At 41.6% G+C, this 25,962-nt stretch overlaps 1 protein-coding gene across 1 annotated transcript; it reads left to right on the top strand.

The window, feature by feature from the left end:
• Positions 1-13,128: 13,128 nt before the first annotated feature.
• On the top strand, positions 13,129-25,109 carry ABRACL (ABRA C-terminal like). The gene is made up of 3 exons (XM_065889071.1): positions 13,129-13,232; positions 18,173-18,239; positions 24,524-25,109. The coding sequence occupies exons 2-3, from the start codon at positions 18,179-18,181 to the stop codon at positions 24,706-24,708; spliced, it is 246 nt and encodes an 81-aa protein (XP_065745143.1). The 5' UTR covers positions 13,129-13,232; positions 18,173-18,178; the 3' UTR covers positions 24,709-25,109.
• The last annotated feature ends 853 nt before the right edge of the window (positions 25,110-25,962 follow it).

Below are 25,962 nucleotides of genomic sequence, written 5' to 3'. Positions count from 1 at the left end.
AGAGACGCCACTGCAATGAGAAGCCCACGCACCACAACAAAGAGTAGCCCTTGCTCGCCACAACTAGAGAAAGCCCGTGCGCAGCAACAAAGACCCAATGCAGCCAAAAAAAAAAAAAGAGAAAAAAGAATGAAATTCTGCCATCTGCAACAATGCGATGGACCTAGAGGGTATTACGCTCAGTGAAATAAGTCAAACAGAGGAAGACAGATACTCTACGTTATCACTCGTATGTGGAATCTAAAAAATAAAACAAACTAATATATGTAAAAAAACAGAAACAGACGGATATAGAGAACAAACTAGTGGTTACCAGTGGGGAGAGGGAAGGGGGGAGGGGCAAGAGGGGTAAGGGATTAAAGGGTACAAACTACTATGTATAAAATAAAATGTATATGTATAAATAAGCAACAAGGATATACTGTACAGCACAGGGAAATGTAGCCCATCATTTTGTAATAACTTTAAATGGAGTGTAAATGGAGTGTAATCTATAAAATACTGAATCACTATGTTGTACACCTGAAACTAATATAATGTTGTAAATCAACTATACGTCAATAAAAATAAATAAATAAATAATTTTAAAGATTCACATCATGTTGGAAATGATATCAATGAAACTTTCATTGTCGTGATTGCTTGCCACTCTATCCCATTAAAAATGCGTTCAATTAACTTTTGCATGTTTTAGTGGCTTATTTCAATTGAATATGGTCCAGAGGCATTGATACTGAGGGTGGAGGTGCATTAATCTCACATTAAAAAGGCAATGGAAATAGAATATAGATGCTGGTAATTATATGTATTCACTACATACTAATTTTTTTTTTAATATTACCTCTTCCCTAGAAAGTTGTTTAAATTTTGGTGAAGGTGAAAAAGATATTCAGTCTACAGTGACTAAGGTATTTGGTGTACACATCTAATCTCTCATTTTAATAGCCCTGAGAGGAGTCAAGAGGTTAGAAAGTCAACCTTTAAGTCCATTCAACTAAACAATTGTTGAGTGCCCACTCCCTGCCAGGCGCGGTGCCAAGCTTTGCAAAGGATACAAAATGAATAAGACACTGTCCACCCTCAAGAGTTTTAGAGTCTACTAAGAGGAAATGACTATGGCACAAGTTCCATACAAATTTACATAAATGTATTATTCAGAACAATATACCGTAGCAACTTTTGCCTCCCTGAGAGAGTTGTTGTTACTCACATCACTAAGAAAACAAATGGCTGTAGACTTACCTTCACTCATAGGGATTAGTAAGTGGTAGAGAGAGACAAAAAAAAAAAAAAGAAGAAAAAGGCAAATTCTAAAGCTTCTGCCAGGTCTTCCAAGCTGTTCAAGGGTCAGAGAGGAAGGGATTTTTTTTCAGCAGAGTGCATTAATGAGACTTTGGAGTTTGGACCGGAAAGCTAAACTGCTCTGCACAATAGGAAGCGAACTAGAGGTTTTGGTGCCGGAGAAGGGCCTTAGGAAGCAGCTGGGAGATGTGAGGACAGCCCCGGCAGCAGATGGGGAGGCTGGAGCTATGGGGAGGGGGGCCAGCGAGCAATTCCAGAGGCAGGGCTGTGAGGGAACCTGTAAACGAGACTTTCGTATTCCATTATAAACTGCTTGCTTCGCTTTAATGTACCTTGCCTTCATCCTTAAACCTTTGGTAAAGCCTGACATTCATCACAGATGCCAAAGGTTAGTTTTGGGGAGGAGCGGGGAAGGAGTTAGTATGAAGGGTGAATAAAGAAACGAAGCTTTTCCACGTCTGCTTCGGGTAGAACGGCTAAACATTCACGAAGTGTGAGATGTAATTAGGACTAGAGAACTCAGAACCAGTGGAAAGCAGAACATACATCCTGAGAATTGCAAAAATAGAAGAGCATTGGACTTCCTAGAGGATTAAAGTAGGAAACTTGAATTAATTTTATTAGATTTCAAAGATGATGGTGATATTTGCATTTCATAAGGTGACATGATATAACTGTCCTAGAAGATGTCCAAAGTGCTGGAGGACTCCCAAGAGAGGCATATGACACATTGGGGACAGAGAGGAATGGAATGAAGGAGAAGACGCAGGGCTGGGCACGTTGCTATATTAATTCATTTCCCAAGTTTTTTTGCAAAGAGGAAGGATGCTTCAAAAAGACACCCAATTTTGGGCTTCCCTGGTGGCGCAGTGGTTAAGAATCTGCCTGCCAATGCAGGGAACACGGGTTCGAGCCAGGGTCCGGGAAGATCCCACATGCCACGGAGCAACTAAGCCCATACGCCACAACTACTGAGCCTGCGCTCTAGAGCCCTTGAGCCACAACTACTGAGTCCACGTGCTACAACTACTGAAGCCCCCATGCCTAGAGCCCGTGCTCCACAACAAGAGAAGCCACTCCAATGAGAAGCCTGCGCACTGCAAGGAAGAGTAGCCCCCGCTCGCCGCAACTAGAGAGAGCCCGCACTCAGCAATGAAGACCCAATGCAGCCAAAAATAAATAAATAAAATAAATGTATTTAAAAAAAAGAGAGAGACCCTATTTTATTTACTCATTACAACAACCCTGCCAGTAGGTTTTAGGATCACTAATTTTTAGATTAGAAAACTGAGACTTGTAGAGGTTAATACCTTTCCTAAGGACATACACAGACAGGACTGGAGCCACAATGGGTGCCTGGGTAACCTCTGCCTTGTAGGTAATACGTGGGGCTTGGTGAAAGAGCCAGCATTCGGCTTTGGCCTTGGATTTCAGTAGGCAAAGACATGGCGGGAAAGAAGGACTCATCAGGCAGAGGAAAATAAGGCAAAGGCAAGAAAGTGGGGATTTGGTTGGTACAGATGAACCAGTTTGCAGGGCAGAAATAGAGACACAGATGTAGAGAACAAAAGTATGGACACTAAGTGGGGAAAGTGGCAGGGGGGTGGGTGGTGGTGGGATGAATTGGGAGATAGGGATTGACATATATACATTAATATGTATAAAATAGATAAATAATAAAAACCTGCTGTATAAAAAATAAATAAAATTAAATAAAAAAAAAAAAAGAAAGTGGGGATTTTGTGATTTCAGGCCCAGGAGAAAGAAGGTACAGGTTGTATGCCGAGCACACAGAAAGTGCTAACTAAACTTTTACAGAACAAAACTGATCTCCACCTCTTCCCCATACTCTGGACCAGGTGAAGGAAGAGGATGGAGTTCAATTTGACTGACTCATGGTTTTCACAGATGGTTTTGGGGGGTCAGGAATCTGGAAGGTAGTAAGGGTTGTAGAAGGTTTTAAAAGCCATGGTAAAAAGTATATACTTTATTTAATGGACCACGAGGAAACCCTGAAGATTTTGAGCAAGGGTGTGTGAAAAAAACCAAAATTCAACTGAGTAAATTTTAAAGATCTAATTGGTTTCACTGAATGATTTATTGAATGATTCATGAATCAGGTATCATCCCATCTAGCAAGTAGAAAGGAGCTCCACGGAGTTGTACAAAATGGAAGGCTTTTATAGGCAGAAGGGGGAAAAGAGTGGATTGTTTCAGGCTTAGGTAACTTACCTATGGGGGATGGAAGGAGGCAGATTACCTCATTGGAGCTGACCAGAAAATTCTATACTGACCAGTTAAGACTACATCCCTGGGAGAGGTTGTAACTGCAATTAGGTTAAGTATTAAGCCTTGGTTTGCTGATGTGGGGCTTAGCACAAGTGACTCCATTTGGGGCCTGTTGTCTCTTTTTTAACAGGTGTGACATGATTAAAGCTGTACTCAGAAAATTAACCTGACAGTAAGGTGAAGGATAGCCCAGAGCAGGGCATCTCAGACTTGAATGTAATGCCAACTCTGCTTCAGCGAGTCTGTGATTCTGCATTTCTAACAAACTCTCTGCCTTAAAGATTCTGACCCAGGGAGGCTAGGGTGGGTTCAGGGATCTGAGAACTCTGTATAGAGAAGCATTGGCAGGATGGACCAGAGGGAAAGTGACAAGTTTCAAGCTGGGAACTCTTCCTTTGTTTAGAGTCTCAGGAGAGGAAAAAGATCTAGAGAAGGAAGAAATGGCAATGGGAGAAGCCTCGAGGTAGCTCTTTATTCATCCTTGATACAGGAAAGGGTCTGAGTTGGTGAACTGCTCTGTCCCTTCCCAACCTTTCTGTGCACACATGCGAGTGTTTTCTTGTCTTCCCACTCCTCTCCCACAGCTGATTAAAGGAACTTGAGGCTGTCTGACTCCAGCTTCTCCCAAAGTTCCCTCCGCAGGAGAGGGTGCCCATCAGCATGGCAGTATTCACCAACTTTCTCCTGAGAGCTTTAAGGTATGCATGTTGCGGGGTCTGACCCCTGATTTCCTCTGCCTGAGCCCTGGCTTCTGGCTGTAATTCCTCCCCTCCATCCCCAGTCTTGGACCCAGTGGCAAGATCTGCTTCTGTTTCTGCATCGGGTCCAGAGTATAGTGAGGGGATGTGGTGAAGACCACTTCTGTTCTGTAAATGGTTATTTAGTGTTTTCTGTGCTAGGCATACAGGCTTATATCTTCTCTCTTGGACCTGAAACTTCCAGATCAGACCTCCAACTCTGAACTGCTTTAGACGTGCTTCTTTTGAACTCAGCCTTAGCATACCACTTTTCTCCCAGGAGACCGTAGTTGACCCTATTGCCTGCATTCCTCTGCCTCCTGTTTGCACCCTCAGATCCACTCTGAGGATCCCACTTCTTTCTGATCTCCAGCAGCCTAAAGCCACTTACTCTCCCTTACTGTGTAATGATCATGACTAAGGGGATGGGTGACAATGCCAAGTGCTATGGAGAGCTGCAGGGCAACGAGAGCTGGGGACAGGTAAATGTGTCTGCCGATCGTGAGTCATTAGTGACCTTAGACTAGAGAGGATACTTTTAGCAAAAAGGTGAAGGCAAAAGCCATATTATAAGTAGTGAAATACATAGCGGGTGGTGAGGGCTAGAAGCAGCAAATTTAAAGTGTTCTTTGAAGAAATATGTTGAGAAAAAGAGAAAACAGAAGCGCAGCAAGCAGCAGAATTGAGGGAAAGAATTGTGAATAAAGCAGAGGATTTATCAGGATTGTAGAAAGAGACAAACGCTCCTACAGAGACCTGAGAAAAAGGAAATCGTCTGTTGGCTACTTCTAGGGACATTTGCATTTTGGAAAGGGACTTTTCCATCCTGCAGACAAGTTTCATTTTGCCTACACAGTGTGTTAAAAGCATTTCAATGAATTGCCTCATTTTTTTAAAAATGGGAGATATATATATATATTTTACAAATCTGGATTTCTGTCATCTGTTGAAAAATGGTAGGAGTTAGCAACATTGGGTAAACATTCCTACAGCTGTCATTTATTATTTGCCTGTCTCTAAAAGCATTTGAATTTGTAATGTCTGTTTTAAAGCAATCTATACGGATTGAAATTTCAGGCATACATTATGATGGTAGAGGAGCTATTTGGGGGAAAAGAGACTTCCCTAAGCAATCCTCAAATCTGATAATGTTGCTGGGTCCCTACCTTGCCTAGGGATCAGATTGTCCTCTGCTCATCCTGGGAAAGTGTCCCTACCAGAGACACCATGAGTGAGGGAGCCTGGGCAGAGACCAGAGCAGACCCTTTATATGCTGCGGGATAAGAAGACATCAGTGAACTATTGTAGCTGAAAAGCAGCAGAAGTCCCTTGGAATTCCTTGGAGCAAGTGCTGCCCCAAGCTTTCCCTGGCAGCTGGCTTCAAAACTTGTCCAAACCGGTGGTTCTTAACCTCGACTGCACATTAGAATTACTTCGGGACCTTAAAACGCAGATGTCCCAGAGATTATGATTTAATTGGTTTTGGTGGGTCCCCGGCACTGTGTCTTAGAGGTTAGCAGGTGATTCTAATGTGTAGCCTGATTAACTCGAACTGTCAAGCTCTGTGGCATTAACCCCTTCCACTCCAGACCTTCTGTCACCCCCCCGGACAACAGCTTGGATATTTGGACTAGAAATTGTATTTCTTGGTGCCCACTTTGATACCTGTCTCCCCTGTGATCATCACAGCTGCCTGCGTGGCTGCTCTTTGCATGTAGCATTTGGCCCCTCGTTCGGGTAAGAATTTAGATTGCTTGTCAGAAAAGTAGGGGGCCTAGAACAGAGGTGATCTGTAAATTTTTTTGGTTGGTGGGTTGGGAGTGGGGGAAGAAATGCAAAAACTAAATAGTAGTTATCTTATTAAGGTTCTTAATAATTTTCCAGATTTTGTTGATTTTTTTTAACCACCTCTAACAGCTCTGTCCAAAACAACTTTCTGAGGAAATAGAAATATTCTGTGTTGTCCAATACAGTAGCCATTAACCACTTGTAGCAATTGAGCATTTGAATTGAGCCTACCTTGACTAAGGATCTGAAGTTTTAATGCTATTTCATTTCAATTAATTTAAATAAAAATGAAACTATCAATAGGGTTTTAGTAGTTACTTACTGTACAAGGCTTTATTTTTATTGTACTATAGAGTTGCTATTGTCTACGGTAGACATTATGGGGTGATTCATCTCCCACACCTCCTTTGTAGAGAAAGGGCAATCCTATGTATTGGACACAGCAGATTGAATTCTGGGATAATAATCGATCCAAACTGGCCCAACTGGATTTTCTCTTTCAAGAATCTGGAATTGACATACTGAAAGCCTGCATCCATTTGGTAGTGGTGAGCTGAGCAAGAAGTGTTGGCGCTAGAGCCTGTGCCTTGGACTCTCAAAGCCTTGTGCAACCCGAAGTTATGTTGGGGTGGAGACTAGAAACTCTGTAGTGAAGGAGGGGGAGGGGAGGAAAAGGGGGTGGAGAGGGAAAGAGGGAATAAATCACTTCAGATGAGTGATGGACATACTACCTGAGCTTTGTTGAACTCCATTGTTTCTAATTTGCATGTTAGAGAAGAGAAGAGAAAAAAGAAAGAGAGAAAGATATGGAGGAAGGGGAAAAAAAGAGAAAAAAATAAACTAACAAAAATATCTTAATGTAAGTCCTGGAAATAAGGGTGATACATATGGTCTAATAAACCAGTTTAGAAAAGTCCTGTTCTTCAGCTGACAAAGAATGGTTCTCTTTCACATGGGAAGTTTGTTCTCTTTGACCGCTTGTTGAGAAAGAGACATGTAAATCTTAGCGCATAATGGTATTCAATAAATATTTGTTGAATGAATGAATGAATGGATAAATGAGCAATGGGAAAAGGCAGCATCTTCCCAGGGCAGTCTATCAACCCTTTTGTGCTACAGTTTTTTTTCAGCCAAAGCATCATTTATTCTCTTTTTTGTTTTGTTTTGTTTTGTTTTTTGGCTGTGCCTTGCGGCTTGCAGGATCTTAGTTCCCCGACCAGGGATTGAACCTGTACCCCCTGCAATGGAAGCGTGGAGTCCTAACCATTGGACCGCCAGGGAATTCCCTGGTTTGTTTTAAAATTATTAATTGTTTATTAGTCTTGTCTTTCCATTGTTTCTTTTTCAAAAATTTTTTAATTGAAATATAATTCACATACCATTAAATTTGCCATTTTAAATTGCACAATTCAGAGATTTTTAGTGTATTCACATGATTGTGTGATCTTCTTCATTATCTAATTCCAGAGTATTTTTCATCGCTAAAAAGGAACGCCATGCTTATTAGCCCTCTTTCCTTCCTCTCCCTAGTATCTAGCCACCAATAATCCATTTGCTTTTTACTGTGGATTTGTCTGCTCTGGACATACAACTCCTGTCTATAGGACTAGGAGTAGAATGCTGAGTCAAAGAATTTAAAATATATTTTTAATTTTTTGAGGAACTGCTAAACTGTTTTCCGCAAAGGATGCACCATTCATTTTACACTCCCACCAGCATTGTCTGAGGGTTGTTTTCCCTGCATCCTCACTAACGCTTGTTATTTTCCTTTTTTTTAAAATTATAGCCATCCTACTGGGTGTGAAGTGGTATTTTACTGTGTTTTTGATTTGCATTTCCCTGGTGACAAATGATGTGGAGCATCTTTTCATGTGCTTATTGGCCATTTGTATATCTCCTTTAGAGAAATATCTATTCAAATTCTTTGCCCAGTTTTAAATTAGATTATTAGTCTTTTCATAGTTGAGTTGTAAGAGTTCTTTACATTTTCTGGACGTGAGATCTTTGTCAGACATGATTTGCAAAAATTTTCTTCTATTCTGTGGGTTAATTTTCGCTTTCTGGATGGTGTCCTTTAAAGCACTGACATTTTAATTTTGGTGAAACCCAGTTTATTTTTTCTTTGATTGCTTGTGCTTTTGGTGTCACATCTAAGAAAATGTTACTTAGTCCAAGATGATAAAGATTTACACTTATGTCTTCTTCTAAGAGTTTTATAGTTTCTGCTATTACACTTAGGTCTTTGATCCATTTTAAGTTTTTGTGTATGGTGTGAGATAGGGATCCAGTTAGCTATTTTCCTGTGGTTAACTAGTGTCCCAGTGCCATTTGTTAAAAATATCATTCTTGAGACTTCCCTGGTGGTCCAGTGGTTGAGACTCCAAGGTTCCACTATAGGGAGCATGGGTTTGATCCCTGGTCAGGGAACTAAGATCCCACATGCTGCACGGCGTGGCCAAAAAACAAAAAAAAAACAGACAAAAAAACATTCTCTCCCCATTGAATGGCCTTGGCTGTCTTGTCAAAAATCAATTGACCATAGATGAGGGGGTTTATTACTGGACTGTCAATTTTATTCCATTTTCTATATGTCTATCCTTATGCTAGTACCATTTACTGTAGCTTTGTAGTAAGCTTTGAAATCAGGGAATATGAATACTCCAACTTTATTCTCTTTTTCAAGATTATTTTGGCTATTCTGAATCCCTTTCATTTCCATATGAATTTTAGGATCGGTTTGTCAATTTCTGCAAAAACGATGTTAGAAATTTGATAGGTACTGCATTGAATCTGTCGCTGATTTGGTGGAGTATTGCCATCTACACAATATTAAGCCTTCCAATCTATGAATGTAGGATGTCTTTCCATTTATTTGGGTTAAAATTTTTTTTCTTTCAATACTATTTTGTACAAGTGTATGCACCTCTTTAGTTAAACTTATTCCTAAGTATTTTATTCTTTTGATCTTGTTGTAAATAGAATTGTTTTCTTAGTTTCAATTTCAGATTGTTCATTCCTAGTATATAGAAAAAATAGAAATATAACTGATTTTTGTATACTGATATTATTTCCTGCAACCTCGCTGAACTGGGTTATTGATTCTGCTAGCTCTTTTTGTGTATTCCTTAGCAGACATCCTTGTCTTGTTCCTGATCTTAGGGGGAATGCTTTCAGTCTTTCATCATTGAGTGTGGGGTTAGCTATGAGTTTTTTGTATGTGCTTGTTGTTAGGTTGGAGAAAATCCCTTCTATTCCTAGTTTGTTGAGTGTCTTTAATCATGACAGGGTATTGGATTTTGTCAAATGCTTTTTCTGCATCTGTTGAGATGATGATGTGGACTTTTCCCTTTATTCTATTAATATAGTGTATTACATCAATTACTTTCCATTCGTTGAACCAACTTTGCATTCCTCAAATAAAGTTCACTTACTCATGGTATATAATTCTTTTTCCATTATTTCTCGAAGGCACAGATTTTACTTTTACTTCTTTATATCACCCAAAGCACTCAAGCAGTACTGTACTTGGATCCAAAATTAGTGCCCAAGATACGCAATAATCATTATTATTACCATAATAACCAACATTAACACGAGCACAAGGTGACGACAGTCTGAACTAGAATGATAGGTCCAAATGATAAACCTCATTTAAAGAATAAGATAAAAATTAGAGACTATTGGCCATAGGGAATTATAAAGTTTCCTAATATTGTTGAATAATCCTTATATTTCTGGAATAAGCCTTGTTTGGTCAAGATCCTCTCTTCTTTATTTTTAAGAAAATGTTAGTAAAAAGAACATAGCCACAGGAAGAAAAAATTTATCTTAATTGGCCAGCTTGTTGAAGAGTCAAACACGCACGTAACCAGTAGACAGATCAAGAAGCAGAATGTTGTCAGCACCCCATAAGGCCCCCCTCATGCCCCATCTCAATTACTATCCCCCACCACCCAACAAGGATAACCACTATCCTAACTTCTAACACCACTGATTAGTTTTGCCTGCTTTTAAACCTTTATGTAAAATGAATAATAGGCTATTTCACTCCACACTGTATTTGTGAGATTAACCATACCCTTCTATGTAGTTGTTGGCTGTTCCTTCTCCTCGGTGGGTAATTTCCATTTTTTGAACACGCTACAATTTATTAATCCATTCTAATGTTACTGGGCATCTGGGTGGCTCTAGTTTAGAAATATTATAAATAGTGCTGCCATGAATACTCAGTGAATATTTTGTACATGTCTCTTGGTGGATCTAGGTACCTTTTCTATTGGTATATACTCAGGATAGAATTGCTGTCCTGCCTTTACAAAGATTTTTTTCTATTCATTACAAGAGAGACAATTATAGTTTTAAAAATGAACCTTTAAATATAGTGTTATTATTTTCCTCATTCCAGGAACATGTAATTTCTTAAGTAAATTTATTAGCCTGTATGTCATGCTCTATTCTGGAATTATCTGTAACTACACCAGCCAATACAGTAGTCATTAACCATATAAAGTTATTGAGCATCTGACATGCACTCTAAGAGTAAAATACACAATAACTTTGAAGATTTAGTCCAAAACAAAGTTTATGATATCTAATTAATAATTTTAAAATATTCACTACAAGTTGTAATGATAGTATTTTAGATATACTGGGTTAAAGAAAACATTATATAAAATCATATTATTAAAATTAATTTCACTTTTTTTTTTTTTTTTGCGGTACTCAGGTCTCTCACTGTTGTGGCCTCTCCCGTTGTGGAGCACAGGCTCCGGACGCCCAGGCTCAGCGGCCATGGCTCACGGGCCCAGCCGCTCTGCGGCATGTGGGATCTTCCCGGACCGGGGCCCGAAACCCGTGTCCCTTGCATCGGCAGGCGGACTCTCAACCACTGCGCCACCAGGGAAGCCCTGAAAGTTCTTTATCACAAATTAAAATTTTATATGTACATCGCTGAAAGTTCTTTTTGACAAAGATCATGCTTTAGGCTACTTTGACCCTCCAGTTTGGGCACATTGTTGCCAGTGCATGCTTGATAGTTAATAAGTACTTCTTAACTGTTAAACTTTATTTTCTGTTTTTTAGGTTAAAATTCCACATCGCTTAGCTACATGATGATAATATTGGTAAAAGAACGAGAAAAGATAATGGCAAAAATCTGCATGGAAACTGAAAGAGTAGGAATTACGTATGAAAAATATAACTTGGCGAGATTTTGATATTTCTTTTACTCTAAACAACTTTCTTGAATTGTAATTCTTTGTAGATTACATGAAGTTTATGTTACGCTTAGTGCAACATGTATAAACAAAGTATTTTAAAAGAGTGAATCCATTTTTATAGTAACAGGGACTTTTACTTGCTAAAAGTAATCGATTTCTCCCTCTCTCTCTCTCTCTCTTTTGTTTTTTCCCCATTGGCAAAGTACTGTGAAACACTACCTAGTTATAAAGAAGTGGCGCAACTACAAATTGATTATTCATTTCACTGGATATTATCCGAATGAAGAATTGTGGTCACTGCCACAAACCAAAATAGCCAGGTCCTGCTTAGAGAATTGCTAAATATGATCGTTTCTTGAATTATAATTTTTGCATTATGTAGACTTTGAAAGATATAAAATACTACCTCTCAGCTTTCTTTTAGTGAGAAAAAATTAGTCCTCAAACGGATGGTGGGATCACCTTAAACTTCATGTAACATGAGAAACCTTGACGAATCAGACCTTTGTTGAAGAGTAATCTTTTGGTGGTAGGGAACAGAGACTCATTCGAAGTCACACCCAAAGTCATAGGTGTTTATTGTGAAAGGGTAACTAGAACGCTGTTTGGGAAGTGGCGGGATCCAGTGCAGCCCTAGGGACCTGGATACTCATATCTTCCCGGGGAGCAGGTCTTTGTTGTTCTTAATATACCACTGGGTCTCAGCTTCCCATAGAGGCACTTCTACCACTTCCACCCCCATCCACCTTCTACTTCATCTTTGGTTTTTGCTTACTCCAGTGTTTGCTTTGTGGTGGCCCATTTTCTCTACTTCTGCCTCAAGCCCTCTCAGCTTCAGCCTTCCTGTCAGATAGCTCATTCTCTGTATTCTCCCCTTTCCATTTCCAGGGGAGAATCTGATTGGCTTATCTAATGATCCGAGTCCCGGTTTGGTGAGGATTGTTTGTTCCAGGTCACCTCTTAGGGTGATGGCCAGTTTATGGACTGTGTCTCTCGGGTCACATGACCACTCTTAATCCAGTCAGCTATGGTGGGGCGGGGCGGGGGGAGAAATTTGGGGGCAGTTATCTGTGCAACCTTTGTCCTAAGAATAGTTTGGGTCAGTTCTCTCAGCAGGGTCTCGGTTTCCTTTTCGAAGGGACGCCAGGTACAGCAAACATGTCACACACATACACACACACAAACACACGCTGATTAAAACAAGTTACTAAAATAAAGGATGCATGAATGACTGAATTATGCGGTTACGTGTAGGAAATAATAAAGAGGGGAAGAAATCTATATTGACCGGGACCAATAATTAGCGTTGTCCAAGTAAAGTTTCTTCGCAGTAGAACAAATTGGTTTTCAAACATGAATTTTCTTTTGCAAAACTGACCATCCTGTTGTCACGTCTGTAGCTTTCTGAAGGCCTCTGCTCCTGGCTTACGTTCCTCCTAGGAGACCTCAGCATTCAGCACGCTGGGGACGCTTTGTTTCCTAAGTTAGGAGAGAGATCCTGGCAGGAAGTCAACGACCAGGATCAGATGCTGGGGTTGAGGATCCGTGGCTCCGAGCGGCGTGGGGGAAAGGCGGCGGTAATCGAAGCTCTGGGCGCATTTTCCTAGAAGCCTCCAGCGCTCCGCCACCTGTCTGGAGTCTGCCCCCGTCTCGGGCATCTCCTCTCTTGAGTTTCCTCCTCATAGGCTTGTCCCTGGGAGTGTGGGCGGCCGCATTCCTGAGCACCGAAACTCTCCCCCCCTCCCCCGGCTAGCCTTCCTCCTCCTGCACACCAGCCTCTCTTTTCTGCCTCAGTCACTTCCTTCCTCAGCTTCTTCCTCCCCAGTGCGTTGAAGAAGATAACCACCCCGCACCGACGCAGCCCCAGTTTTCTCGGAAAAGAAAAGGAGGCGGAGAGGTGAGTGATTGCCCTGGGAAGATGTGGCCAGGTAGGTATGAAGGATGGACGGGGGTAGCCGGTGGAGGCCAAGCAGCCGGGGGGATCGTGGGCTGCGGGTGGAGAGCCGGGACCGGGACGGGGCTAAGACGCCTGGAGGGTATAACTGACCTTGGGCTGAGCGGGTGCGGGGGACCGGGTGGGCGCGCCCCTGCGCCCCCCAACTCTGCAGCAGACTTCCGCCCTCGGCTCACGTGACGTTTTGCCGCCCGGAGGCGGACAGGGCAGGGAGATCCGCAGCGTTTAAAGATTTTTACCGCGGAGCAACGTGTCCGCTTTGCGCTTGGGGAGCCAGTTCCGCAGAGCGGAGCGGGGACGGGCTGGGAGTGAGGGGACAGGTTCCCCCGAGGAATCTGGTGGCTTCAGGGCAGTGGACTCTGCGGCGCCGGCGGCGGGTGCGGATCTGTACGCTCCCGATTCTGTGTGCGGCGTGGGTGGTAGTGAGGGGACACCAGCGACTCGGGGAGCCCCGGGCTGGGTCCGTTTGCGTCGCTCGGTTTAGGCGCTCGCTCTCGGGGCGCGCCGGGGGCGCACCGACAGCCGGGGAGCGCGGGCAGGCGGCGCTGGCGCGAGACTCTCGGAGACAAAGGCTTCCGGAATGCGGTTCTTCCTGGGGAGGTCGCCCGGGAGCCAGCCGTGCGCCCCGGAGCAGGGGGCCGAACCCCGCGCTCCCCAGCTCTGCACCGGTACCGGTGGTGACCGTGTGATGGCCCGCTGGGGACAGGGTTTTGGGACCCCTTCCGGGCCAGCTCCCAAACTTGGTGCAGGTATGACCAAATATGGAGTGTGTGCGCGCCTGCGAGGGGCAGGAAGGAACCCAGTCATTCTTTGACCCGCACCAGCTGCTCGTCAGGGATTGTGAAGGAGGGTGGGGAAACAGTGGCCAGCCCCAGGGTGGAGAGGTGGCTCCTGATTCCAAGATGTCCCCACTCCAGTAGGCTTATTCCCTGACATTAGAAAATTTCTAGGTATTGCCTCCAAACTTAAAAAAAAAAACCCAAAAAACAAACCAACAAAACAAAACAAAAAAGGAACCAACCACTCAAAGAAAAAAGCTATGATAGTCCTTAAATATATTCTTAAGCGCATATTGATGGTGGAGCATTTCAGCATATGGCCCAGATGGCCCAGTGCTCCCACATTCCGCTTTCTTTGTGATTCCCACGCACAGTGCCTAATTGGATTCTGTCTCAATTAGAGGGCCCGACTAGCATCTGCCATCGCCTTCCCCTGAGCCTCCCACTGAGGGGCTCTTTCTTTCCCTTAGACTTGCTCTGCCCATGGCTTCTCATTGTTCTTGATCTCACTGCTTAACACCAGTCCCAGGCTTCTGTCCTTATAAAATGTCATGGGCCTTCCAAGGATTGTGCAACAGCGTATTTTATACTCCTTTGTCCTCGTTAAATAATCAAAGACGTAAACCATGCCAAATTACGTATGCTAGCAATAGTTTCTAAGCCTGTTATGTTCCCACTCGGAAGGGTCAGTGCAAGGAGCCTTTCTTACTTTGTAAGTGCCTGCCTTAGTAAGCACTCAGCATGTAATATTTCACACAAATACAACCCACTGTTATATTTAGTGCAGTTGGCATAATAACCAGCAAAAAAATAAATAAATAAAACAAAATTTTTAAAAAAGGAGAAGAGCCAGAATGATGCAGTAGAAACGGCATTTAATCGTGGGAAGCCCCTCAGAGTCAGTTTCATCATCCATAAAATGGGGATAAATAATATTACTTTGTAACGTTCTTAGGTTTACATGAATTAATGCAGATAAGGAGCCTCAGGTGTAATTAATTACAAAGAAATTCTGGTTGTCTTCCTGTCTTAAAATTGGATGAACATACATCTGCTTAATGTGATCCAGGAATTCACACTATTTAAGGGCGGGATTTCCTCTTTGAGTCTCATTATTAAAGGAGAATTAGGTCTGAAGTGTGTGGCTGGTGGGGGGGTGGAAGGAGTGGAAAACGATGTTAAAGAGATAAATATTCAGGGTGGGAGGAAATCAAAGCATCTGAGAATTGGAAAGGACTGTAATCCCCTTGGACATTTCCCTTTCTATTTTGTCCAATGTGGGCTGATTTCTTCATCAACCCTCACAGATCCATACTACGACTGCAAACTTTATTCACTGTTAGGCTGTTTTGATTGTTTGAGAAATTTTGTCTCATATGGCTTTCAAATCTGCCTTTCTGTTCCATCTATCCATCCTACCCAATAGAGCAACACGAAATAAGACTATTCACACAAGTGCCTAAAAGGAGCTTTAATTTTTAAAAAAATAGCTGCAGGTCTTCTCTAGGTTAACTTTAAAAGTGAAGATTCTTTAGAGTGCAAGTGACAGAAACTTAAGCAAACCAGCCCAAGCCAAACCAGGAAAGATTGGTTCATGTAACTGGAAAGTCCAAAGTCATATACAGACTCAATCATTTTTATGTGGCTGGAGTTTTCTTTGTGTCAGCTTTATTCCTGGCAGGCTCTTTTCACATGGTAGCCATTTATATAGGGGCTGTGAGCTTATACCTTAAAACCCAGTAGGAAAGTGTCTTTTTACTAGTAGTTCAGGCAAAATTCATGGGCTGAACCCATTGTTCAGGATGGGATCACCTATCCTATGTCCCAAACCAATTATTCTGACTTTGAACCACTCCTGGAGTCCAGGGTGAGGCTCTACCCAAGATACATGGGTTTAGAGTAAGGAAGGAAAGGCTGTATCCAAACAAACTTTAGACTGCTGGTGCCAGAAGGTGGAATGGGTGCTGAGCAGGGAGATATAACAGCTGTCCACCACACTGACACTAACAGGTTTTTTTCTTACCATTATTCTCATGGCATGTCTTTCAGTTGTGTCCTCTGGGTATGTTTTAGCTTTTTAGTGTCTCTCTTAAACTATCTTGAATTGAATATAATGTTATAATTTCACCAACACAAAGTTCCCACATTATTTTTGATATTCGGTTTTATGTAGATGCATTAACCTAAGATGTTGCCTTTTATTGCAATGTAGGCTTCTTAAATTATAAGATTTACACAAAAGTGTAGCAGTGTAGCAGTGTAGTGGTGCTTTTATTATTAGCTGATAGCAAATCTGGGGTCTTGATCAATATCATTTAAACATAGATATCATTCTTGTTTTTTCAAAGCTACCCAGAAGTAGTTACAATCTGTCTGAATAAAGTTGTTTCTTCCAAATCATCACCCCAGCGTAAACCATTCACACAATCCCACTCTTTTATTTGATTTGGAAAACTTACGATTTGCAGACAGACTGAATTGATTCCTTTTGCCCAGCTGCTCATACTTTCCAACCCTCATGTTGCTGTTTTCACTGTAAATTACTGCCTTCCTATAGAAACTCATTCTTCTTCCTTTACTTCTATACTTCTTTGATCCAACAAGGTTGGGTTTCTCTCCTCCAGCTCTACCTGCACTTTCCTATTTCTTGCTGTGTTTGTCTCCTCCCACTTTCTGTAGGTGTTTGCCAGGCCCCTTTACCTTTTCTTTCGGAGTGCACTTCCTCCCTCTTAGAGCTCCTCTCCGTTCCTCACATAAATCAGCAGCTCCATGGTGACAACACCCACAGGTGTGGTTCCATCCCTTCTCATGTCTTTGATCATTTCCCAGTCTGCAAACCAGTTATGTATTGAACTCCTGCTCTTGGTGCCAGATGTGGTCCAGCAGAGAGCATGACAGTCAGATCCCCGCATAGAGGAGCTCACTGTCTAGTGATAAAAACTGAGAAGTGTCATTCCAATCAAGTGAAATGAAGAGGGCGCACATGCTGTGGGAACACACGCGGGAGAGCTCTCCTACCCCAGGGATTCAGGGAGGGCTTCCTGCAGGAAGTTATATCTCAGCTGGGACTGGACATATGGAAGTTAGCTCCAAGAAAGAGGAATAGCCAGAGTCCGGGTTGCAGAAGAAACAGGATATGTGAAGGCTGGAGGTGTGAGAGTGAGGGGTATTAGAGGAATAAAAAGAAGCCCCGTGGAGCTGCAGCCTGGATTCAAGGGGGTAGATTTGAGGTGGCTGGAATGGTGGAATGGTGGGCCCAGCCCGTGGAGGACCTCATGAGCCAAGGTGATTCTCACAGCCGCTGTTAGTCCTGAACTCCTTATCCAAAGATGAATGGTTTTCATCACAGGCTCTCCATTACAGTCAGGTTGCACTGGGCCCTGCTGGAGGAAGGGACCCAGAGGTCATCACTGCGCTGACCCCATGGTATTAAAATTGCCTTGGATCCACCTGGATCCGCCTTCCTTACTGGACTGCAGGCTCCCGGAGGGGAGGGATTGTGTTGGTTTATCCTGGTACCACCAGCTTCTAGCTTAGGGCCTGCTCCAAGTGTGCTGCAGTTTTGTTTTGTTTTTCGCTTCTGTGCTTTTGTATATACTCTTCCCTGTGCCTAGAACATCCTTTCCCAACTGTCTACTGGCCACCCCTCCCCAGTGACAAAAACTTCTGTGGCTTCCTCCTTTGTGTTCCCTTAATGCCTTGGACCCACCACTAAAAGAGTGCTTTCTTGTCACATTGCTATTCATTCCAGGCCTTTCTCTGCGTCTGGATGGTGAGTTCTCTGAGGGCAGGTCCTGTGTCACTCACCTTTGTATTTTTGGTGCCCAGAGCACAGGCTTAGAGTTCATAGTGGGTGCAAGGAGAAAGGCTTCATTCAGCCCGGTAGACTGTGTAGGGTCAGCCCAGAGGGGCAGTTATAAAATTGGGGAAATGGAGGTACTCTAAGGCCGGGTACATCATGCAAGTATTTTTAGGAAGAGGGCCACAGTAAATTAATAGTTACAAATGCTACATGAAAAAAAGAAAGGGCCCTTGGATTTTGCAAGGTGTGTTTAATGAAATGTAGAAACTGTAGTAATACACATTTATTTTTTTCTCCCTCAGGCAGCAATGAATGTGGATCACGAAGTTAACCTCTTAGTGGAGGAAATTCATCGTCTGGGTTCAAGAAGTAAGTATTATAACATGGATACAGAATTTCTTCTGAGTTTGTGTTAGAGCAGGTAGGACTAACTTTTAGAGGCATATGAAGGGATCACCTAGGGATTCAGGACACAGTTAATGGCAGCTCTTCTGTCAGCCTCAGGTGATAGCTGCTCTTAGCCCTGAAGTGATTTCTGGAGACACAGAGCCACTGTCATTTATACAAAGAATGGTTGAGATATTTCATTATCCTTTGAATGGAAAGATAATTGCTGTGCTTCTGTAACCTAGCTGCATTGAAATCTCGTAATTAAATCATGTTCACATTTTTATTTGGCACAATATTAAAATTCATTTTTTTCTGCATTACCCTGCCACCATTTTGCAAATTACCAAATGACTAGGGACTCGGATTGAAATTTTAATAAATTGTCTTTATTTTCTCCAAGTTTTTGAGTTTTGTGTAATCAGGTGTTTATGTGTATATAACTAAAAGAAGCCATCCTTTAGGTAGTTTTCTTTTGGAGTTAGCTTTCCCCCTAGCAGCATATAAGCAGCTATTGTGAAATTTGGGACATGTAAAATTGGTAGTATTAGTGTCCTTTTCCTAAGTTGTAATGAAAGCAACTGTTATGCTTGTAGCTATAAGTATTTCGTGCATCTCAGACCAGACATACGAGAGTTTGGGGAGCATTTCGAAAATTGTTAAGAGCAGTAGATACGTTCAGCAACAACTGGGATAATGGAACCCAAAGTTTTAAAATTACATCATATAAGTGAAAAACAACTTTAAAAAGTACCTTGAAAGAGTTGCTTGTCATTATAGCTTGATTCTTCTTACTTCTAGCTCTGTCTACTTATGAATCACAAATCATTTGAAATAACAAGAGGTACCTTGAAAATTCCATTAAGCCATTAGTATCAAATGTCCCCTGTAGTTTTCTGTTGCTGATGTAACAGTACTACAAACTGTGCATGAAGCAACACATTTAATATCTTTTATAAAAAATATGTTTTATTGAAGTGTAGTTGATTTACAACATTGTATTAATTTCTTCTGTACAGCAAAGTGATTCAGTTTTATATATATATATATATGTATGTATGTATATATTCTTTTTCATATTCTTTTCCATTATGGTTTATCACAGGATATTGAAATAGTTCCCTGTGTTATACAGTAGGACCTTGTTGTTTACCCATTCTATATACAACAGTTTGCATCTAACCCCAAACTCCCAATCCGTTCCTCCCCCAATATACCCTCCCACTTGGCAACCACAAGTCTATTCTCTATGTCTGTGAGTCTGTTTCTGTTTTGTAAATAAGTTCATTTGTGTCATATTTTAGATTCTACATATAAGTGTTATCATATGGTATTTGTCTTTCTCTTTCTGACTTACTTCACTTAGTATGATAATCTCTAGGTCCATCCATGTTGCTGCAGATGGTGTTATCTCATTCTTTTTTATAGCCGAATAGTATTCCATTGCATATATGTTCCACATCTTCTTTATCCATTCATCTGTCGATGGACATTTTGGTTGCTTCCATGTCTTGGCTATTGTGAATAGTGCTGCTATGATCATAGAGGTGCATGTATCTTTTTGAGTTATAGTTTTGTCCACATTTAATATCTTAATGGTCAGGTAGGTTGGGAGTCTGTCTCAGTCTGTTTGGGCTGCTATAGCAAAATACCCTGGACTGTGTGGCTTATAAACAGCAGAAATTAATTGCTCATAGTTCTGAAGGCTGGAGGTCTGAGATCAGGGTGCCAGCATGGTCAGCTTGGAGTCCTCTTCCAGGTCTCAGACTTCTTGTATCTTCTCGTGGTGAAAGAGACCAGGAATCTCTTTGTAGCCTTTTTATCTATCTATCTATGTATCTATCATTGTGGTAACATTGGTTTATAAAATTGTGTAAGTTTCATGTGATACAACACAGCATGCTCTTCTGTTTGGTTTGGTTTGTTCATTTATTTTGGGGGTTTTGTTTGTTTGTTTTTTATATTCCACATATGAGTGAAATCACATGGCATTTGTCTTTCTCTGACTTATTTCACTTAGCATAATACCCTCAAGGTGCATCCATGTTGTCACAAATGGCAAGGTTTCATCTTTTTTTTATGGCTGATGAAATCTTGCAGCCTCTTTTATAAGACATTAATCCTTATGACTCATGCCTTTACACCCTTACACCCCCTATGACTTTGGCACCTCCCAAAGGCCCCATCTACTAATATCATTACCTTGTGGGGTTAGGATTTCCACATATGAATTTTGGAAGAACACAGCCATTCAGACCACAGCAGGGTCTGATAAAGGTCACCTGGGCTAAAATCAAGGTGTTGGCAGGGTGCATTCCTTTCTGGAAGCTCTAGAGAATCTGTTTCCTAGCCTTTTTTCTAGCTTCTAGAGGCAGTCTGCCTTCGCTCTAGGCGCTCAGGCTTCAGTAGTTGTGGCATGTGGGCTCAGCAGTTGTGGCTTGTGGGATCTAGAGCACAGGCTCAGTAGTTGTGGCCCGTGGGCTTAGTTACTCCACCGCATGTGGGATCTTCCCGGACCAGGGATCGAACCTATGTCCCCTGAATTGGCAGGCGATTCTTAACCACTGCGCCACCAGGGAAGTCCCTCAGTGAGTCTTATTTTCGATAGTGATGCCCCTACCTGTGTTCCTCATTTCTACATTCTCAGTTTCTCCTGAGCTCTGTGACGAGCTCTGGCACTCTTGGGAGTAGTACTATTGTTTGGATTGTTAAAGATATTAAACATATATTTCCAAAGATTTGTCGGGTTTTCTTATTAGATCCTTCTCAATGTCAGCTTAGTGTTTATTGATCAGATTCAATTGCATTTAAAAGTCTAACATCTATATCCCTAGCACAGTGTTATTATTTGCTAAGGCAAACTGAACCTGCACTTCAAAATGAGCAGCTTTACAAACTAGATGACTACAAAGTAATTATCCTAACTTCTATAAAGATGAAAATATTTTGAACATTGCAACTTCACTAGGCCTCCTTGACTTACCTGTTCCTGGTAATAGATGACTTTTTAAGTTGGAAAGCATCTATGGAGATATGTTATCTACTGACAGCTTATGGTTATTTATGTTGTATCTGGAATAATTCTGACTAAACTAAATTATGATTTAGATTAATCATATTTAGACTAATCTAAATATGATGTATCAGCCGAAGTTGGATGAATTTAGTTTTACCTGTTTCTTTTAAAATAAAGTTCTTTAAAGTCTCTCATTTTTCATCCTGTAGAAAAGAATTAAGTGGATAAAGATTATTTGGAGATTTAAACTCCTTTGTTTAACAAATATTTCTTGAGTGCTACCTTTGTGCTCAAGTGCTGGAGATGGGAAAATAAACAAAATTCCATCTCAGACCTTGTGGGCCTCTTTAGGTATCGAAAAGACAGATAAACTGGACACGTGTATTGGGAAGTGGTTAAGAGTGTGTGTTCTGGGGGACTTCCCTGGTAGCGCAGTGGTTAAGAATCCACCTGCCAATGTAGGGGACTATGGGTTCAAGCCCTGGTGCGGGAAGATCCCACATGTCGTGGAGCAACTAAGCCCGTGCGCCACAACTACTGAGCCTGCACTCTAGAGCCTGCGAGCCACAACTACTGAGCCCACGTGCCTAGAGCCCGTGCTCCGCAACAAGAGAAGCCACCACAATGAGAAGCCTGCGCACCACAAAGGAGAGTAGCCCTCACTCGCCGCAACTAGAGAAAGCCTGCGCGCAGCCACGAAGACCCAATGCAGCCATAAATAAATAAATAAATAAATTTATTTTTTTAAAAAGGAGTGTGTGCCCTGGAGTCAGACTCTGGGAATGAATCTCAGCTCTTCCGTATTCTTGCTGTGTGAGGGGTATTTTTACCCTCCTAACTGCAACTCAGATTGCTTGAAGGACCTGCCAGGTTACCAGCAGCTGCACTGATTCCTGTAATCAGTGAAAGATTCTCATTGCAAACAGAGGGTTGTGCAGCTAGAAGTTAAGAAATCAAACAGGTGCAGGAATTCCCTGTGGACCAGTGGTTAGAACGCTGAGCTTTCCTGCCGAGGGCGCAGGTTCAATCCCTGGTCGGAGAACTAAGATCCCGCAAGCCACGAGGTGCGGCCAAAAAAAAAAAAGGGGAAATCAAACAGGTGCATCTTTGCTTTCCAGGCCAAGCATTCTCTGTTTTCCTTTACAAACTTATTTCCTTCTTCTCCTCTTAGATGGTTTACTTGCGTCAGTAAATTAGCCACTCTAATTACTGTTCTCCTAGACACTTAATTGTTTCACCTGTGCCTAATGGCACATACCCCATTTCTCTCATTCGTAATTGAACCAAAGTTAACTGATGAATGGATAAATAAAATGTGTTATATCCATAAAAAATAATTGAACCAATAATGATCACCGATCAAGTGCTTAGCATGTGCTGGGCACTGTGCTTTGTGCTTTAGAACTGTGTCCCCAACCTCACAGTGTGGGAGGTATTAAGATCCCCATTATACAGATGAGGAAACTGAGGCTTAGGGAGCTTCCATAAAAGTTCTCAAGGCCAAACAACTAGCAGATGGCCAGGATTTCAACTGAGGACTGTCAAGTTTTTTTAAAAAGCTCTGTGTTATACTCCCTTTAAAGTCCAGAACAGGTACTGCCCTTCATGAAGTCTTCCCTTCCCATTCTAGCCCAGTCATCTTGTTCTTGACATCCAGTCACGTACTGCTTTGTGCTGTTGTTTTACTGTATGTTTATTTCCTTGTGGGAATGGAAGCCATTTCTTTGATAGCTAGAAAGTGATTCTATACTTCCTTCTCTCTGCCTCTAGTGCCCAGCACAGGGCTGCACCCACAGTAGGAGTTTACTAAGCTGCAGGCTATAAGCTCTAGCAGGGGAGTGAAGGAACTCAAGAACCCTTCTCACTGTGATGGCCATCTACTTGACAGGGGGCGCAGCTTTAGGAGGGAAGAACTTGGAGCAGTGCAGTAGGATAGGACTGGGTCAAGGGTTCAGCCTGGTAGATCAAAGGATACAGCCAACAGTTGGAAGGTGTCCTAGATTACCCTTTGAGACTTCAGTTGATTGACTTTTAGCCAAAGATCCACCTTTTGTTTACCTTAATTTAAAAAAACTTTTTTTTAGAACAGTTTTAGATTTGCAATAAAATTGAGAGGAAGGTATAGAGATTTTCCATATACCCTCTGACCCCCGCACATACATAGTCTCCCCCATTATTAATATCCCCCACCAGAGGGGTACCTTTGTTACAGTTGATGACTCTACATTGACATATTATTATCACCCAGAGTCCATGGTTTACATCACATTTCACTCTTGGTATTGTACATTCTGTGGGTTGACTAATGCGTAAGGACGTGTCTCCATCATTATAGTATCATAGAGTATCTTCACTGCTTTAAAAATTCTCTGTACTCTGCCTGTTCATCTCTCCCGTATCCTAACCACTGAAAACCACTGATCTTTTTACTTAGTTTTCTCTTTTTCCATAGTTTTGCCTTTTCCAGAATATCCCATAGTTGGAATCATACAGCATGTAACTTTTTCAGGTTGCTTTCTTTCACTAAGTAATACATATTTAAGGTTCCTCCACGTTTTTCATGACTTGGTAGCTCACTTCTTTTTAGTGTTTACCTTAACTTTTAACATCTATACTAAAAACTGGCCTTCAAACTAGATAATCTAGGGATTCTGGTAAATAAAGATTTCTTCATTTTTAAGGTCACCACTCCTTCCCTGGGGATTCTGAGCATGTTCAGAACACACTTAGAGAAACACTGTTCCTGATCTGGGGTTTCTCTTGTACTTGTTATTTTTATCGATTCAACAGCTAACAATTAAAAAATCGAAATTTAGACAGAGAGGAATTGTCCACTGCAGTGCTGTAACACATTCACTTTTTTTTTGCCACACCGTGTGGCATGCTGGATCTTAGTTCCCCGGCTAGGGAGACCAGGGATCGAACCTGTGTCCCCTGCAGTAGAAGCACAGAATCTTAACCACTGGACCTCCAGGGAAGTCCCACACGTTTACTTTTTATTACTGTTTCTTAGTTCTCTTCCACTCTCTGTCCAGATGACACTGAAGCTAGGAGATGTACCACACATTGCTTTTATTCTATCACATTTTGAGTCTGGCAAGAGGTTACACTGAATTTCTGACTGTTGACTGCTAAACTGTAATCTTGGTTAACCTTCAGTTAGATGTTTATGAAAGGTTATGTGTATCTGCCACACATGGTGGCAAGAAACAGACTTTGCATTGGCTAACGTTGTGTTTTCTCAAATTAGATGCTGATGGAAAATTAAGTGTGAAATTTGGGGTCCTCTTCCGAGATGACAAATGTGCCAATCTCTTTGAAGCACTGGTAGGAACTCTCAAAGCTGCAAAAAGAAGGAAGATGATTACGTACCCAGGAGAGCTACTTCTGCAAGGTGTTCATGATGATGTGGACATTATATTGCTGCAAGATTAATGTGGCTTGCATAGCTTTGCTTATTGTGGGTTTTTTTGTTTCTGGTAAACTGGAATATTACATCAAAGGACAAACGTATTAGCATAACTTAATGTATTTTTATAGAACTTTATAAACAAAAGGAGACTCATTTTAGAAGCCTGTTCTTTTTTATATCTTGAAAGTAAACTTATGTATTACACTGTAAAATAAATAAAACCTATTATTTTTTCTCAGGAATCCGGCTGGAAAATGTAGGCAATGAGGCTTTTTTTGGTGGGGATGCAAGAGTGTTTGTTTCATAAATCATTCTTAGATAATTTCTACAGATATTTGACATTCTATGAAGTCAAGAAGCAAACTTGAAGACCAGCTCCCACAATGAATGTAATGTTTATGTAATAAAAACATGTAACTCTCTTCAAATTGCCTTATTGCCTTATTTTGTCATTTGAGATTTATGTATCTCTCAGAATCGAGTTTTTGCATCAAGATTAGGTAACTGCAGTAAAAGTTATCTTGATTTGAAGAAAAATTCTCTTAAAACTACAGAATTTGAAAAGTAGGGATGGTTAGTGTTACGATTTGGCCCTACAAAAAATATTAATTTTGATGCCTATATTGTGCTTGCCACTGGGATAGGGGACGTGCCCCCAGAAATGTAACCTAAAAACTTCACTTTCTAATTGGATTAGTTAGACCCACCTGAAATAATACAGGATTATCCGTGATTGCATGTTGCAGCTTGTAGTACAGAACTGAAAATGATACAGAATCTCAAGGAGGATAAGATCAGTGAAAGGCATAGAGGTATAGAGGTATAGAGGAGGCTGAATTTGAGGATTGGAGCTGATTATATCCAGAGGAAAAAAGATGGGTTGGGTGAGGGTGATGATTCAAGGTAAGGCAGAGGGACATGAATTAGCAAGGCACGATCTTGTGAAAGGTAGGATGTCAGGTTGACTGGAATGTTAGGAAGAGAGGTGATTCAGTCTGGCTAATTAAGGTGAAACCTGGGAAGCCAGGGAGAGGAGTCTGGGGAAAAATTGGAGCAGGGAAATTCCATGATGAAAGTGATGTTTAGTGAAGGTAGCTCTGCCACTGGTAACTAGGGTGGACTGTGGAGAGTGCAGAGGTAGTCAGACAAGCCAGCAAAAACATTGCTCAAGAATCTCATGGGGGTGGTGATAATGGGAAGGCAGAGGAAGGATGGAGTCTAAGCACATTTTAAAGGAAATTGAAACTTTGTCACCAGTACCTTTTCTTTCGTGACAG

This window comes from Phocoena phocoena, chromosome 12 (genome assembly GCF_963924675.1).
Source record: "Phocoena phocoena chromosome 12, mPhoPho1.1, whole genome shotgun sequence".
In the NCBI taxonomy this organism is placed as follows: domain Eukaryota; kingdom Metazoa; phylum Chordata; class Mammalia; order Artiodactyla; family Phocoenidae; genus Phocoena; species Phocoena phocoena.
The sequence above is the reverse complement of the archived record's forward strand: the minus strand, read 5'-3'. Positions and strand labels throughout refer to the sequence as shown.

What these genes read in the sequence shown, in the direction of transcription:
- ABRACL (XM_065889071.1), top strand. Translation starts at nt 18,179, where the DNA reads ATGAATGTGGATCACGAAGTTAACCTCTTAGTGGAGGAAATTCATCGT. An exon ending in TCATCGTCTGGGTTCAAGAA is followed by an intron (nt 18,240 to 24,523) that starts GTAAGTATTATA and finishes TTCTCAAATTAG; the next exon opens with ATGCTGATGGAAAATTAAGT.